At 35.2% G+C, this 16,287-nt stretch overlaps 2 protein-coding genes across 3 annotated transcripts; both read left to right on the top strand.

Moving 5' to 3' along the window:
• The first annotated feature begins 485 nt into the window (after nucleotides 1–485).
• Nucleotides 486–8,331, top strand: LOC130614413 (glycine receptor subunit alpha-3-like). 2 transcript variants are annotated; one of them, XM_057435838.1, is made up of 8 exons: nucleotides 486–589; nucleotides 2,703–2,844; nucleotides 3,296–3,363; nucleotides 4,060–4,271; nucleotides 4,528–4,610; nucleotides 5,468–5,599; nucleotides 6,186–6,517; nucleotides 7,389–8,331. In XM_057435838.1, the coding sequence occupies exons 2-8, from the start codon at nucleotides 2,703–2,705 to the stop codon at nucleotides 7,677–7,679; spliced, it is 1,260 nt and encodes a 419-aa protein (XP_057291821.1). In that variant the 5' UTR covers nucleotides 486–589; the 3' UTR covers nucleotides 7,680–8,331. The 2 variants fall into 2 exon arrangements, with proteins under 2 accessions (XP_057291821.1, XP_057291822.1); XM_057435839.1 differs by lacking the exon at nucleotides 486–589 and adding an exon at nucleotides 608–2,616.
• Nucleotides 8,332–9,443: 1,112 nt separating this feature from the next.
• On the top strand, nucleotides 9,444–16,231 carry LOC130614432 (gamma-aminobutyric acid receptor subunit beta-like). The gene is made up of 7 exons (XM_057435862.1): nucleotides 9,444–9,712; nucleotides 10,977–11,044; nucleotides 11,803–12,014; nucleotides 12,614–12,696; nucleotides 14,176–14,310; nucleotides 14,512–14,843; nucleotides 15,382–16,231. The coding sequence occupies exons 1-7, from the start codon at nucleotides 9,589–9,591 to the stop codon at nucleotides 15,682–15,684; spliced, it is 1,257 nt and encodes a 418-aa protein (XP_057291845.1). The 5' UTR covers nucleotides 9,444–9,588; the 3' UTR covers nucleotides 15,685–16,231.
• The last annotated feature ends 56 nt before the right edge of the window (nucleotides 16,232–16,287 follow it).

The following is a 16,287-nucleotide window of genomic DNA, read 5'->3' as shown; positions in this document are numbered from 1 at the left end:
AAAATATGTTCCAATAATCGACATCCAAGCTCAGTGCTTGTCTGGTGGTGCGTGTGTGGAACGTGTGAAATGATCCCCCTTTTAATAAATTCCTAGGGGACGATGCGGGAAGCAAAGTAAACAGCTCTATGACCTAGGAAGCGCACGTATCCTAACCTGTTAGGGTGAAGTTAAAGGTTTAAACAAGTAATCATCCAACCTCCATCCAAGGGTACTCTTACTCATTTTTTATACTGGAACGTCGAGACGAAGACAAGCCCTGAAGTCGAGGCTGGTAATCTTCAAGTCAGCCTCCTATCTACTCTACTCAAAGAAATGGTAACAATTTGTGTCATCAATCTAGCGTCCAGACCTACGTAAAAATGTTATGACACATAAAAATCATTCTAAATATTTTAATTTGTTATAAATAATATATTTTCGTTTAATCTTAGCGATCGATTTGATACGATAACAATCCTGCCACCTGTGGATTAAAATTTTTACATATTTTGCAGTTTTAGATATAACAGATATCTAAAAACTGAAAAATATAAAACAAAAATAAGGAAGAAGAAAAAGAAATAGATAAAAAAGGAAGAAGAGTCACGTAAGTTTTACTTCGCATTTTAGATTGCTAGAGTATCAAATATACGTCATTTTTGAAATAACTTCTGTGAATAGACAGGAGACAGTAGTTTCACTCTTTTTTATATGAAATTTTACGTATTAGCAAAAAATCAGTGGTTCTTATCTCCAGAATATAAAAATCGTAATGGTAATTCGCCAGATATTGATAAAAGTTGGATAAATAAACATTGGGAATCAATTTTCGAAAAATTAAGGTAGTTAAGGTTTCGCAAATTAACTTTTTTTATGAATTCTAAACCAGGCTGTGTTCCGAACAATAATAGACATATTGCTTTTAACTTAAAATTCCAGCCTGACATTCTTAGAAATCATATTCTTATAAAAGAAAAGACGCGTCGTTATTTCAATTTCTGCCCATTCCTTCATACTCTGTAAATTTTATTGAACATAGCTTTAGATATATTTACGTGTATTGAAGGGGTTACATAAATTAAGTTATTCTAAATGTTCTATATATACAAGTAATAAATAGAATGTCAGATTCAATAAAAACATTGAGTGTTTTTTGCAAAACATTGCATGGTACTCATCGAACTTTTCGCCGCAAGCACACTTCGAGGGTAGGTTCTTCAGCTTTTCATTGTAACGTAGACGTATCGTATCTCCAAATACCTCCTTATTTAAATCCAAATTCTGTTCTTTTATGGGCAGTGTGTTTAGCCACGAACTTGCTCCTTTATCGCAGGCTTGAATAACCACTTGTTTCAGGTGTTGCGGTAAGGTGTCATGAACCGATTTAATAAAGTCTGATTTCTGCTTATTTCGTTTAAAATGAATTTTACTTTCTAGTTGTTGCTTCGAATTTCCTTTTTCATCTGCCTGACTCAGTATGTTTTCTTGTCTTGTAATTGATTTTACATGGATTTTTGTAATTTCGTTTAAGGCGCGGTATTGGTCTTTGGCTTCTTTACTTAATGACTTAAGGTGGCTCACCACCAAATAACCTATATCGCAGAGGATTGTCTTTTCTAAAGTTAATTGATGAGGATATCATAGTAGGCGACAGTACGACAAAATTAAGTCTAAAATTTAGTTGATTGCTTGCCATAGTTACCCGTTAGCCGTTGCTAGGTAAAATAGGAACAAAATATGACATTTCGCTGCTCAACGCTAACCAAGTAACTGAATAACATGCGCTATTTGAACCGCCTTTTTGGCCGCGCATATTTCTAAACAGTCACGTGTAGTGATCGAGGGAAACGCGTTTTCGTAAGGCTGACTCGTCGCCCAGACAACTGATGCGGTATTTCTTGGACGGAAAAAAAGGCTAAAACAGGGCGAAACTAGACAAGATAACTGAAAGACAAATCTTCGATTTGAAAATCGGTTTCAGTTAAGCCCTAGGTAATATTAATGTCTGCACCCACAGAAGAAATTGTAAAGCATTTGTGCTTCGATCTTGAGAATGCTTGTTTCCCGTGGATTCCGAACTTAAACAGCAAAAAACGTGTTTAAAGAATATTTTATGGACATTCTACTTGTGGATCGACAAAAGGTTACGGCAGCAATATTTCGACCTGAAAAGCACCAAATACCTAAGACCTTAAGGACGCATAAACTCTGACGAGTTCACTTCGAAGGGTGGATTCCATAGTATCAAACGCCAGCTCAGGCACTCAGAATGTTCCTTGGCCTTCGATCGAGAAGAAGGCCTTTGTAGCATGAGTGTTGGAAGTATCATGAAAGCTTTGATAGCTACCGTATTCAGTTTTGTGTTCAGATTAAACTCATAACACTGCACCTATTTTCAAGAACCTCATTTCAAAATCCTCTTCTTTGCGTTTTTCAAAGGAGGCAAAAAAGCCCGATTTTTTAGTTTCAAAGGGGAAAACATATCGAAATTATTCAGTTTTCTTTGCACGCACAGAATTATAAGAAATAAAAAACAAATTTAATCTGTTTTGTTTTCTGTTTTCGTGCTACCCTTGGTGCAAATAAATATTTAACGAAGCTGTAAAATACAGATATAAACGCTTAATTCTTAAGGTGAAGAATAATTTTAGTTCTACCAAACGAAGACACACGCTCAAATTTAGTCCGCTGATTCGCCCGCATTTTTTGTCTCTTTCTAGATGTGTGCTGTCTCGATGTCTTGGTTGCAAGTATTCGTCTCCTGGATATCAGTTACACTGGTATCTAGTAGCGTGTTGGACTTCATTGATAAGCAAATAAAAACAGGAAAATACGATAAACGACTGCGGCCATATAGCGGTGGTAAGACATTATGTATTGTTGCTAAAGCGACGTTTTTTGTTGCTAAGGCGACGTGTTTCTGTTGTTAAAAAGCGGTTACATATAATGATTTATTTATTGGCTTATTAATTTTACCCTTATATAAGGGGAGACGGTGAATAGTATAATTCTCGCCGTCTTCCCTTATATGAATATGACAAAAAGTAAACTAAAATTTGAAAAGAGCTATAAAGCGCTTGTTCGAAACTGATCAAAATAGACGTAGAGAGAAATATTGCTTCTGTGCCCAAGTCAAAGCCCACTATCCAGCAAAAAGCCCACTATCCAGCGGCAAAATGTCGAAGTACTGCTAAATAAGCTTCTCTTACTTCACTACTTATATGTCTTACCGGAATGTCAACTGATTATCAGACTGCCATAAGGTTTTTTTTAAACTAACCTTAACTGTAAAACGTAAAATGTCTATTTACAGGACCATCTCTCTCTGTGAAGCATCAACTATATATTATATCCCTGGGACCGATTGAAACGACAACCTTTGTAAGTTTTTTTACGTGTTTTTGAACTTTTCTTCTGTCTTAACTCTGCTAATGAGATTTTATTTTTTCCTTGATGGTTAATCTTACCACTAAGTTTCAGTATGAAAGTTTATCTAGTAAGAAAAATTATGCGCATAGAACTTGATGTTGCCAACCTCGTATCCAGACCCCGTACCGTTGTTTTTAATAAATAAGGGTGAAAATCTCAAACACATTTAAAAAGAGGTTACGGGTCCTGACTTGCAGGTTGTAATGTTTTCTCATCATAAAAAATAAACTAACTATTCCTAAAAAATATGCCTTCGTAAATTAGAAACGGGATTTCAAGTTTTTTGATTTGCTTAAAACTCTTGATAACGGGCAGAACGGTATTTCCAGTCGTCATCGAAAAACGATAGATTAAAATGTAAACAAACGACAGAAAATAATTTTCAAAAAGCACCGACGTTAATTCCTAAGCTATCTACGAAAAGCGTTAATAATGTATCGGTCGGCACTTATAACACGACCGATTTATACGAGGATAAAACGCGTATGGTATCAGCCTTGGGGTCGAGGTTGGCTGTATATCATGGAATGCTCGGTATTCTAAGGCATGAACGGTTTTCATTTATTTATTCATTCATTCAATTATTTATTCATTCATTCATTTATTCATCATACTTAAATTTATTTTTTTATTTATTTATTTATTGAGACGTTTGAGACTGAGTTTTATTTGCGTCAATGGTGGACAGATCCAAGGATAATCTTCAATGCTTCGAAGACGCAACTTAACAGTAAAATCCAACCAGAGTCCATCATATGGATACCAGACCTAACAATTATTAATGCGAGAAAAGTGGAATTTTATCATTCAGCAGTTCGCACAGTCTTGAAAGGTGATGGGACTGTGTATATTAGTCAAAGGTAATCAATTTCGGGTATTTGTTGTTAAGAGAATTCCAAAAAATACCAATTTCAGCAAAATTAATTTTTGTGAAATTCGCGAGTAATTTATTTTCACAAAAATAACAAAAACTCACGAATTGTGCGAAAAAATTAATTCCTTTTAATAAATGCTGTTAAAATAAAGGCGCAAATTTATGGCGCCAAATCTCGTCCCCAGGTCCTTTTTGTGACGTTTGAGATTGTCGGGAATTGTAAAGCTAATGTTTTCATTTAGACTAAAAGCGAAGTGCAACTGTTTGATGGATCTTACTTATTACCCGATGGACACTCAGAAATGTCAAATAACGTTTGAAAGTTGTAAGTATTATTATTTAAACTATTTACCCAGGATAGCCTCTTCAGTTCCTATTGGTACTGCTATCAACGAGGGTCCTACGAAGGGGGTCCTAGCACATTTAGAGCTCCTATTTGAGCTACGAAAGCCGTGTAACCACAGCAATTGCTCAATTAGAAAACCGCCTAAGATATCAATCCTATTCTCTTGCTGAACGCTAAGCAGAAAGGATAGACTCACACTTTTATAGTCTCTGCAATCTATGGTTTGAACCTAAGACTTCCTGCACTGGAAGCGAACGCTCTACCACAAGCCTACCATTCAATAAACCTGGACAACAAATAAAACCCACAGAAAAAAATTAAGTATATTGTTTAGGTCAGCCCTCGATTAATGTTTCAAATTAATCCTGCACATAGCTAACACATGTGCAGAATCACAAAGAATATATATGTGTATCCATAATATCAGTGTCCTCCATGTACAATATCAACTATGCAATGGTCACACTTGGAAAATGCTGTCATCATGGTCAATGTCTACATGCTTTCCTCTTCTGCCTGAGGGGGAGGGACCACAAACTGTCTGCGACCCCTTTGGTTAGGCATTACTTCTGTTGTGAATGTGTTGAAATTTTGTGGTGTCTTCTAACTTTTATTGGGACTTGTGATTATAAATATTATTTTGGAAGAATTTTATACTTCGCGGGGGATTTTGCATTTTAAGGATGTGTTTACATTATTCTTAGGATTTTCGTATAAGTGATTCTTGATATTTCGAATACCTTGCTGACCTTGATTTAACTTCGATCAATATCTTTTTACTAAACCAAAAAACTTAAATAGTTTTTTTTCACTTCATTTACTGTCTTTTTTTTTAGTTGCGTATTCAAGAAGTGATATGATATTGAGTTGGCACAAAACTCCAGTAATAACAGATCATATTCATACACCTGCTTTTTCTATCGAATCTGTTGAAGGCACGATTAAGACAATGGAATTTGACATTGATAGTAAGTATAGTAGCACTGTGTAATTTAAGTCTTTTTGTTTGATAGATCTAACCATTCATCCGATGGGCTATTAATAATGTCGTATTCTACCAATCTGTCACATGGTTATTAGTGTTTTGTGCACCAAAAAAAGTATATACGCAACCTCGTTCTTAGGACTCTATTTGTTTCTTACGTCTCAAGAAGCAGAACTAAAACAAGTTTCTATAGAAATGCAAATGCAATTTTCCATCGAAAGAAGCTCTCCAGCATCAGGCAGCGAAAATAGTTTTCATTTAATGAAAAACGACAACATGAAATTATTTTTCTAGTTAAAATGATATTTTCTTTTGCTCAGTGTTCTCAAAAGACGTCAGGTTAAATTTGAATGGTTAGTTTTAAAAAATAATGTCATCTTTCCAGGTTTTTCATGAGTGGCAAACGCTGGCAGAATAGTAACATTACGCAATAATTCGACTGCGTCTAAGTTGCTTTTCTCTGAACTTTTTTGCGTTTCGCTTTAATGAAAATTCGCCTCAAAGACCTAAACGCCCTGGAGACGAGGTTGATGGGAACTTGCATTAACTTTTTGCATATCTATATATAGATCGCAAGGAAATTTACGACAACTTGATTGTTACCTTCAAAGTAAAGAGAACGTTTTTGTATTTCGTCTATCGTGTTTACGTTCCCACCATCCTGCTTATGATCTTCAACTTCGGCTCGTATTGGATTCCTGCAACAGCTGTACCAGCACGAGTGACATTAATTGTAACCACCTTCTTAGCTAGTACTTTCATTCTGCAAAGTGTCAGTGGCGAGACGGTGAAAGTATCTTATACCACACCTTTGCAGTTATTTATGTTAGTAAGTGTGGTCCTGGTTGTGGTGGCTATTGTTGAGTATATGGTGGTTTTGTTTATCAAGGAACGACATAAGGTAAGAATATTTTTGGGCGGTATTTTGTTGCCCTTTTCTACGCCTTCCTAGTCCACAGACATTCATTTTGTAAGCAACGTTGATAAAATCCTTACGTATAACTATAAGTGAAGTCACGCCCTTAGCCTTACGTATAACTATAAGTGAAGTCACGCCCTTAGCCTTACGTATAACTATAAGTGAAGTCACGCCCTTAGCCTTACGTATAACTATAAGTGAAGTCACGCCCTTAGCCTTACGTGTAACTAAAGTGAATTAACGCCCTTAGCCTTGGCCTCAGTTTTCGAAATTGTAAGCCTATGATTTTTTAAAGGTTTTTACGTACAATGAAGTTGATTTTGCGCCGCTGAAAAAGAACGAAATTACCAAATATTAAACTGCATTCTTTTAAACGCCAGCACTCTTCCACTATGCTTCTTAGTGCAAACTTTGTCTGAAAAAGTAAGGAAGCATAACAGGAGGAGAGTTTCCTGGCTATAAACGCTTGGGTTTCTCCCTTAATCAGCTCTAGGACGATTTCTTTGGGGCAATTAGCAAAAGGCGATTGTCTAAGGTGGAAATTATCCAGGGGGGATTATCCAGGAGAAAGGGTTGTTCTTTCACCCTTTTATTCTATTTTAATAGTTTTTAGCCAAATTCATGTTCACGCGGTCTGGCAGTCAAGTTGTATGAAGAGAAAATAAAAAATTCTAACCTTCATTGTAAATAAACATTCAACAAGCAACTCTTAACCTAGGTAGCTAAAATGGCATATCGTATTTACTTATTCATTTATATATTTACATATTTATTATTAAACCGATACAAAATAGGTGACAGGAATATAAAATTAATAGTTTCATCATAAAAGATTTCTTTCTTTTTTTTTTAGAAATTGCGTAAAAAAAGTGAGATTGAAACTAATGCTGGTTATGTGGAACAGAAAAAAAGCAAAACGAACAAACACGTGGTACAAAATGTGAACGCAATTGTTAGTGGATATCCCTCTCAACATGCGGTAACCAATGGATATCGTCAGAAAACCGTGGCGCCAAAAACGATTCAAGTAATGCCTAAATCGACACTCTCTTTTAAAATTGACATCGTGTTTCGAACGGTATTGCCGTTTTTTTACGTTATATTTTGTTGTTCATATTTCACTTATTATTTAATTGTTGTTTGAACGTTATTACAACCTCGTTCCCAAGACCCCACGGAGTCTCAAATATTAAATTGCACGATCGCATTTTTAAAGGGATTTTTTATTTATTTCTCACTACGATTATCCATTTAATTTAAATGTTCAGCAGTCCAAGTACACGTGAATTAGAAAGTTTGATAACGAGGCTAATTAAATATTGTACAGCATGTATGATGTCGAAGTGGCGCCACATAAAAAGACATTTTGTTTTCAGTCCATTTTCGTCTTCCGATGGCGTGGCTACTTTAGCAGAAGCCCTGGGAACGAGAATATTATATATGGATTTTCATGTTGTTGTATATTTGTAGTTTTTTTCAAAATGCACCTCCACTTATGTAAAGCTTACCCTTCTCTGTAGCCAGGACTAAGCTCTTTTCTTCCGCAACCATGACTGCAAGAACTAGGTTTGTCTGAGTTCGTTCTACTTTCTTCACAAAGGGTTAGATATGATTACTTACATAGTATATAGAATATACGAAAGACATCGTGCACATTCGCCCCTTAAACTTTTTGAGATAAACCTCGGAGTTTATCTCGAAGAGTTTAAGGGGCGAATGTGTACTGTATATAATTTATTTAACATCTATTTACACTCTGGACTTAAGCTCCTAAATATTATCTTCAATGTTACAAACTTAACTTTTCTTAACCTCGTTCCCAGGACTCTTTTTTTAATAATCTTGGATGTCCAAGATAGTCAGAAACAAAAAATTTCAACATTACTCAACTATGTTTGTTCCAAAGACTTTTTGAGTCTTATAGACGCTGTTATTATGGACACGTCTGTCAAAATGAGGGATCACCTTGTCATTAGATGTATGATGAGACAATGGGTCCTAGAATCAGGTTGCTGAATTTGTGTACAATGTTTTATTATCTCTATAATCATTCGTGGGGAAATTTTGCTTTTACTACGGGGAATATTTCATCACGGAGAATATTTTACCACGGAGAATATTTCCCCTATAAGATACTGTCCGGTTCTATCAGGATTAAAAAAAAAGTATGGGCACATAACAACAAATTTTGAAGTCCGATTTAAACAAATTGAATTTATCAAAATACACAAGTTCATGTTTACAGCGAAATTCGGACTTCTTTGGTTAAACCCCAACTTTTAGGCTGTGCTAATTGTTGCTGACGTCAGCATTATGCTTTTTCCAGATATTTTATTGTGGGACCTGACGTGGATTATTCCGTAATTTTGGAATGTTAAAAAGTGAGACTAGCGCATTCAAATCGCTACTTAGTACACATACGTATATACGAAAGTGTTATTTTCGCAGATTTCAGGCCGAGGAATAATATCGAGTTGAAGGTTTTTACCAACTTTTGAAAAATTTATAAAAAATGAAGTTGCGTCAAAAATTATTGTCGCTGACTGTAGCAATTTTGTTGAGTTTATAATGTTGTCAGATGTCAATGCCGCTATGGCTTACTCTAACGAATAACAAGACAGCGTTCCTTGATGTCAAATGGGCAATACACTTTTTATTTTAAATAAAATTAAAAAAATCTTTCCATATGCAATTCTTGCATTTTTCTTTCACGGGCTATAAAAAAGAATTAGGAAAAAGACGAAAAAATATTTTTTAGTATAGATATTTCGTTTTATTCTTCACTGTTTCCTCTCAGCTAAAAGTTATAACTCCTGCGGGGAGATATTATAGTTTTTTTCTAAGAAAGACAACATACGTATGGATTTAGAAAAAACACCTTTATTAATAATTGATGGTGAAACAAAACGTCAAAGGTGGAGTGGAAGACGGTATTGTTTGCTTCTTTTACACGCATAGATGATGTAAGCAGATCACAAAAACTTTGCTTTATTCTGTTGCAAACTGCAGGAAAACACATAAAATCTGCAAAAGCTGCCAGATACCAAAAAACTATGATCGCTATATCTTGTGTATTCGTGTTAGTCTTGCATGAAATATCCGCCAAAGATTTTCATTTTATTGACCAGTTGTTGAAGTATGGGCGTTATGATAAAAGAGTCCGACCGCTAGCAGGGCGTAAGTTATCTATATTATACTACCCGTATACGTCTGTTTGTGTGTCACGCAAAATGGTAATCGCAGTAGCGAGACACACGGCATGCGAAAATAAAAACGGGCGAACCCGTGGATTTATTTACGGCCACCGATTATTTTTAATTATTTTTCTCTCTCTGTTGTAATACGTAAGTTCTTTCCGTACAAAGTGAAGTAAGAAAAACAAAAACCTACCTTTGTAGGTCTATCCTTTAATATTCAGTGCACAACCTCATTTTTTCGCCGAGCCAGGGGACGAGGCTGTACAGTACGCAAATTATAACAACGTATTCAAAATTTACCCCGTCGTCGGAAAAGTTCACTTATGGTAAGATTGGTAAGAGTCTAGCCCTCAAGAGTTCCACCTGTCAGCTAATAAAAAAGGAACTAATTCGGCGGAAATATAATATTAGAATTATCCTGATTTGACTAAAGGTTCCACCAATTGAAAATAAAAAAATTAAATGATCGAAGGCTTTTTTGTCCAATCATGTTTCACACACATTTCTTATGATCAAATATCTACAAAACAATACTACTATTTATGTACCATTAAAATCGCAAATTTGTAACCTTGGTGTCTATTTTTGACGTTTAATTTGCTACAGGAAACTCAGAATCCAAGTCATGATGCGACAATTACAAAATAGTCTCAAAACATTTCTAGTGCTTTTCAACCTCGTCCCAAGGTCCCCACTACGCGTATGATATTCGTGTAGAAGAGCCTTGGAGACGAGGTTGAGTGCTTTCTTTATTCAGCTATTCACAAAAAATGAAACATAAATTAACAATTGCTGGAAAATTATATTTTCATGTGAAGCAGAAAACTCGTTTTCATGAGCATTTAGCTTTTAAGATGGACATCTATGATTCTTGGCTTGTTTTTTTTTGTGAAGAAACACAAACTAGTATTTTTCCTTGAAAGAACATGGTTGCTCCGGCTCTAGGACAGAGACGAGGACGGGCAACAAAGATTGTTATAAAACCTCTACTAAAAAAGCTAAAAACAGTGAGGCTAATTTGAAATTTATTGAATTGGCATCATCACCCTCGTCCTCAGAAATTTTTGCTATTTTGATATGAGAGAATGCCGCGAAAAATATTTTTCGGTCGTTTATCATATCAAAATATCAAAATTCGCTGAGAGGAAAAGTAAGCGTTGATAAGAAAAACATTAATTAAATGTATTAATTAATTAAAATAATTAATTCTTTTCTATTACGTGAATTTCTTTCTTTTTGTTTAGAACACCCGGTGAATATAACGAGTCAAATTACAATCACTTCACTGGCTGCAATTAACGAACAAACATTCGTAAGTTTTGTTTATTGGTTGTCATCCTTTTGTGTAGAACACTTTTGAAGTTAAGACTTTTTACCATAACCATCCTCGTTGCAGGGTTTGTTGCATACGCCAAAACCGCTAGCGCTTACTTGACGGCTAAACAAGCTAAATCCCCTGGGAAAGAGATTACTCGATTCCAGTATATTTTAAAACATCAGATATTTAAAATTATCTTTGGATTTGTAAAATTTCTACTTCTTTCCCCAGGGATTTTTCTGTTGCTGGCAATCTCAGACGGCAAAAGAAATTTTTATTTTTAGCGCGCCGTTAGAGATTGCCAGAAAGAGAAAACAGCTCTGAGGACGAGGTTGGTAAAATCTGACTCAGCAAAAAATCGTCAGAAAACAATACAAAAAACATATACAACCATCAGGCAAAACATATCGCCGAAGCAATCCAAGTTTACATACCAAAACGACGGAAGACGATTTACGCATAAAAGAGGAAACCAATGCTTGCTATACAAGACAGTTTAGCAGATTTGCAGCTCTGCTTTAACAGCAGAAATCATCGAGAATTAAAACTGTGCAGTTAGTGGAAATATGGGTGGCAATTATTTTTACATAAAATGATACATATATACAAGTATATATAAGTATATACAAGTATATAAAAGCATATATACGCTTCGCCCTTGTACCATATACATATGATACAAGGGGAAGAGTAACCTTCCAAAGTCAGTAAAAGTAATGGCTGTTCAACAATTTTGTTCCTTCTTTTTTTAGACATTTAAAGCGGAGTTTTATTTTCGACACTGGTGGAACGATCCACGCCTTGTTCAGAACGTGACATCAGAACCTCTTACCAGTAATACACCACCTGAAGACTTGCTATGGACTCCTGGGCTATCTCTAGTGAACGCACACGATGTACAAACGATGGCAACCGCTGTTCGGACTATCATAAGCTCGAATGGAGATATATATTTGAGCAGAAGGTTTGATTATGAAATTTTGACACCGCTTGAACAACTTTTAAGATACACAAGTTTAATGGTAATCTTAAAAACGAGACAGAGAGATAGAGGGATGAAGAGATATTTCCATATATTAGAGTTTCGCCTTTTGAACTTGTCAAAGTTCACTTGTCAATGCTCACAGCAGACTTTTGGCATTTGGTCATGCTCGTGAAGCATACCAATTGATGCCGACGTCAGCATGACCAATCTTCCTGAATTACACGACCTTTGTGGGTCGCGACGTGTTGTGCGGGTGCACTAACGGATGCCAATAGCGAATCGTGCAAGCTCTCCACCTGGCCTACCTGTGTTTAAAAGTAGTGAAATGGTAGTAACCATTTTACGCTTTTGTCCGTGTTTGAAAAATGAATAAAAATCTGTCTTTGTTTTATTAACTTTTTCCATAATTGTACCTTGTAATTTTCTTCTAAATTATGCACAGAAACAGAAACTCCATTTCGAATTATTGTTTATTCAAACATATCTACCAACTTCTCCATGTTCGAAATACCGTATGTATACTGCTAATCTAACTGTGTATTCGCCTTAATTTCATATTCTTTTTCGTGTACATTTAGATTTGAAGCTGTTTGTACATGCACAATGGATCTTAAATACTACCCAATGGACACTCAAGTATGTCCTATCAAAATCGAGAGCTGTAAGTGTTTCTTGTTTATATTGTTAAAATTTTAGACCACAAGTGGTGGTAATTACGCCCATTTTTATTGGCGGTAATATTTGCCGCTCTAAATTCCATTTTCCATCAAAGCGTTTTTAGTTAGGCGCTCAAGATACTTCATCACTGCTATACTAAAGATGGCAGCGTTTTTTGAATTTTGATTTGTTGTTAAAAGACACGTTGCAATTGCTTTGGAAATTGACTCATCTAAACTTTGAAACCCGTGAATATAAAGTGACTTTTTAAAGAATAAATAGTGTGTCATCAACACGCTTCATAGATTGTGATTTCATGTATTGACTATGCATCATCGTTGTGATTTTTAATGTAGGAGAAAAGGCGGAGAGGTTAAACACTTCACTTTCAAATGTTTAGCATAAAATTTTTGGTTTGTGGGCAAGAATTTAAAGATAGACTTCCTTATAGGAATTTCTTCAGTCATTAGTGCGTAGTTTGTAGTTTCCTAAGTGTTATTGAGGACTTTACTTCTGTTTTTGCCGACATTTTTAAAAATTTCTGCCTAAAAATTTCTGATGAAAGTTTGGAGATCATATTTTCTTGTATCTCTAAAAGTGGATTTGTTCTCAAAGACGATGATTTATCGTATTCTTATTTAACTATTCAATGTTCAACTCTTTCGCTTTTTTTGTCCACCCAGCAGCCAACTACGTGGGGTAACTTTGAGTGGAAATCCAGATTAGGATTTTCGCCCATAGCATGTAAAAAATGACGTCAATGAAGGCATTGTCACAAAATAGGTGAAAGATATAGCTCAAATAATGCTGCATGGAAGCTGGTCTGTGTGTTACTGAAAAATGTTGTAAATATTATTGAAAGTTTTGCCTGCTTCAGTCATACCAACTATTTAGCTTTTAGTTTTGCTTGAAGGTTGCATGTAATATTCATGAAAAAATGTATTTAAATTGACAACAACTGGGATCCTTAGAAATCTTACATATAGGTGAGTAGAGAAGCTGTTGTGGTTAGTATCTGCACATGCGCATTGGAACTTTTAAACTGGCTGCGACACTTGTGCTTTGTCAGCTTTTAAAGTTGTAACGACTCAACTTTCAACCGTTGCCAGACGGACAGCTTTTTTAACAACGAATAAAAACTGAGAAAACGCTACCATTTTCAATCTGATAGAAAAACAAATCCATCTTGATGAAAAGGTAACATTTAACGCAATTTAAGGCGAAACTGATGACACATTCTAATACGAAATCCCACTGGATGCACCTAAACTGACAGTATGCAGGCAGAAAATTTACGCACAGATAAAGATGCTTTAAACAAACTAGTAAAAAAATAAGATCAAACTGATAATTAAAATTAATACTTTTCTGTGTTGTTTTCCTAAGTCTAACTTGCTTCATTTACACTTCACGAGCGCAAATTGTAAACAACGAAAAACATAAGGGCGGCATAAAACCAGCAATCATCTATACACATTTTTAGATGCTTTTACAAGGAAGGATATGAGATTGTTTTGGCATGCGACACCTGTTGTATCTTTATCTCCTATCGAGACATCTGGATATACTGTTGAGAAGATGTACGCCACAAGACAAAATGCAGGACAAATGATAGGAGGTTAGACAATCTTTCAAACTTTGATCCCAGGGGCGTTGGACATTTTAACATCGAGGCCTGCGGCGAAAAAACTTTTTTAGCCGTCAATTAAACGCCAACAGCTTTGACATAATTCTTCCCCGTAAGGTATAAAGAAGCCACCAAGTCATACCTCTTAAGTACTGTGGATAATTATTTAATCAAAGTAGTTTCATATTCTAGATGTCGATGAAGCATACGACAATTTAATCGTCAAATTCAAAGTGAAGCGAACTTTTTTATATTTTGTTTATCGTATCTACAGTCCAACAATCCTCCTACTGGTGTTCAACCTGGGTTCATATTGGATCCCCGCATCAGCTGTACCAGCACGTGTTACTTTGATTGTAACTACGTTTCTAGCGAGTACGTTTATCCTACAGAGTGTGAGTGAGCAGACAGTGAAGGTTCCGTACACAACACCAATGCAGTTGTTTTTATTGGTGAATATAGTGTTTATCGTCTTTGCAATTGTAGAGTACGTGGTAATATTGTATTTTATGATGGAGGAGAAAGTAAGTTCTTTAAAATATTACAATAAAGCCTTAGAAACTTTCGTTGGTAGAAACCTTCACGGGCAGAAACTTTTGCGTTTTTCACGTTTTTGGTCATATTCTTAAAAGTTTTTACCTTTGGAAATTAAAAAAAGCAAAACGCGATTTTTTTTTCACGCAAAGTCATGGATATCTTTCAATACGCGAAAGATTTCACCATAAAAAAATTAAAGAAAACCTAGAAATATTAAAATTAGTTTTCTTCTTTAACCATTAACTACAATAACATGTTGTGTTTTTATTCTTCTTTGGTGCAACCCTGTACATATAATCAATTTTAGTGGTTTTCTTTCAAGCTTGTCTCACATTTGCCTCACTAGCCCACAACGTAAACAAAAGAAACCATAATGGCCACGGAATCTTTCAAGCTGTGTATAAATATTCAGGGCTAGTTTTGTAATAAGTATTATATTTCAACCAAAAGGACTAAGTTATCAAGGTTCGTTTGTGTTCATCATATGCGTTGAAATTCACTCGTGCTGATACTTCATTTTTTTAGAAGAAGAAGAGAGAGAAAAAAGAAAGAAAGGCTCTGTTTACCAAATTAAAACAAATCAAACCAACCATAATGGGTCAAAATAAGGCAGAGAAAACAAATCCTGTTATGGAAGATAAACCGAAGACAGACCTGAAAGATGAGGAGGGAACAAAAAGAAGTGTAGACGATAAAGAGCAAGAAAAGGAGGAGAATTTCTCTTTCTACAACAAAGTTGATATCGGAGCACGTGTAATTGTGACTTTTTTATATGTCGTGTTCTGTTGCACGTATTTTATTTATTATCTATATTTTACTGACCAGTAAACCCGCTTTAATCATATCACGTGTTTTTTGCTTTACATTTTCCGTCCTAAATAACTAAAATTTACTGTTTCCTTACATTCGCACCATTTATGTTGCAGCTTATCTGCTGCACAACAACATGCTTATCAAACTTGTAGTTGTAGTGTGTGGTAGGCCTTATTTTGTGATATCTAACGTTTGGCTTTTTAATTAAGGGAATTTATTTCACGTTTTAATGGCGACAGTTTTCTTACAGTCACCTTCGCATTTCGTAATTTAAACTATTTTTTCTGTAACTGTTTTAGCTGACATGGAATTAACCGAAAAGTCACATTAACCATATACAGAGCAGATCGAAAGAGTTACTTAAACATGAGCGCATTTGATTTTAACGACACCCTTAACAGAAAATTATTAGCAAACAAACAAACAAACAAACAAACAAACAAACAAACAAACAAACAAACAAACAAACAAACAAACAAACAAACAAACAAACAAACAAACAAACAAACAAACAAACAAACAAACAAACAAACAAACGAACAAACAAACAACAACGATTAAGTTGTTTACTCAACGAGGAACATTATTAATTGGTTTTAATTGTGCATTTTTCACAAA

This window comes from Hydractinia symbiolongicarpus, chromosome 11, assembly GCF_029227915.1.
Source record: "Hydractinia symbiolongicarpus strain clone_291-10 chromosome 11, HSymV2.1, whole genome shotgun sequence".
Taxonomy (NCBI): domain Eukaryota; kingdom Metazoa; phylum Cnidaria; class Hydrozoa; order Anthoathecata; family Hydractiniidae; genus Hydractinia; species Hydractinia symbiolongicarpus.
Note: the sequence above shows the minus strand (reverse complement) of the source record. Positions and strands in the feature narration are given on the sequence as shown.

Excerpts from the sequence above, each read along its gene's own strand:
- LOC130614413 (XM_057435838.1), top strand. The coding sequence starts at position 2,703 with ATGTGTGCTGTCTCGATGTCTTGGTTGCAAGTATTCGTCTCCTGGATA. Across the intron at positions 3,364-4,059 it reads CGATTGAAACGACAACCTTT|ACGTTTGAGACTGAGTTTTA; the intron begins GTAAGTTTTTTT and ends TTATTTATTGAG. Across the intron at positions 6,518-7,388 it reads TTATCAAGGAACGACATAAG|AAATTGCGTAAAAAAAGTGA; the intron begins GTAAGAATATTT and ends TTTTTTTTTTAG.
- LOC130614432 (XM_057435862.1), top strand. The coding sequence starts at position 9,589 with ATGATCGCTATATCTTGTGTATTCGTGTTAGTCTTGCATGAAATATCC. Across the intron at positions 11,045-11,802 it reads CAATTAACGAACAAACATTC|ACATTTAAAGCGGAGTTTTA; the intron begins GTAAGTTTTGTT and ends TTCTTTTTTTAG. Across the intron at positions 12,015-12,613 it reads GATATATATTTGAGCAGAAG|ATTTGAAGCTGTTTGTACAT; the intron begins GTTTGATTATGA and ends GTGTACATTTAG.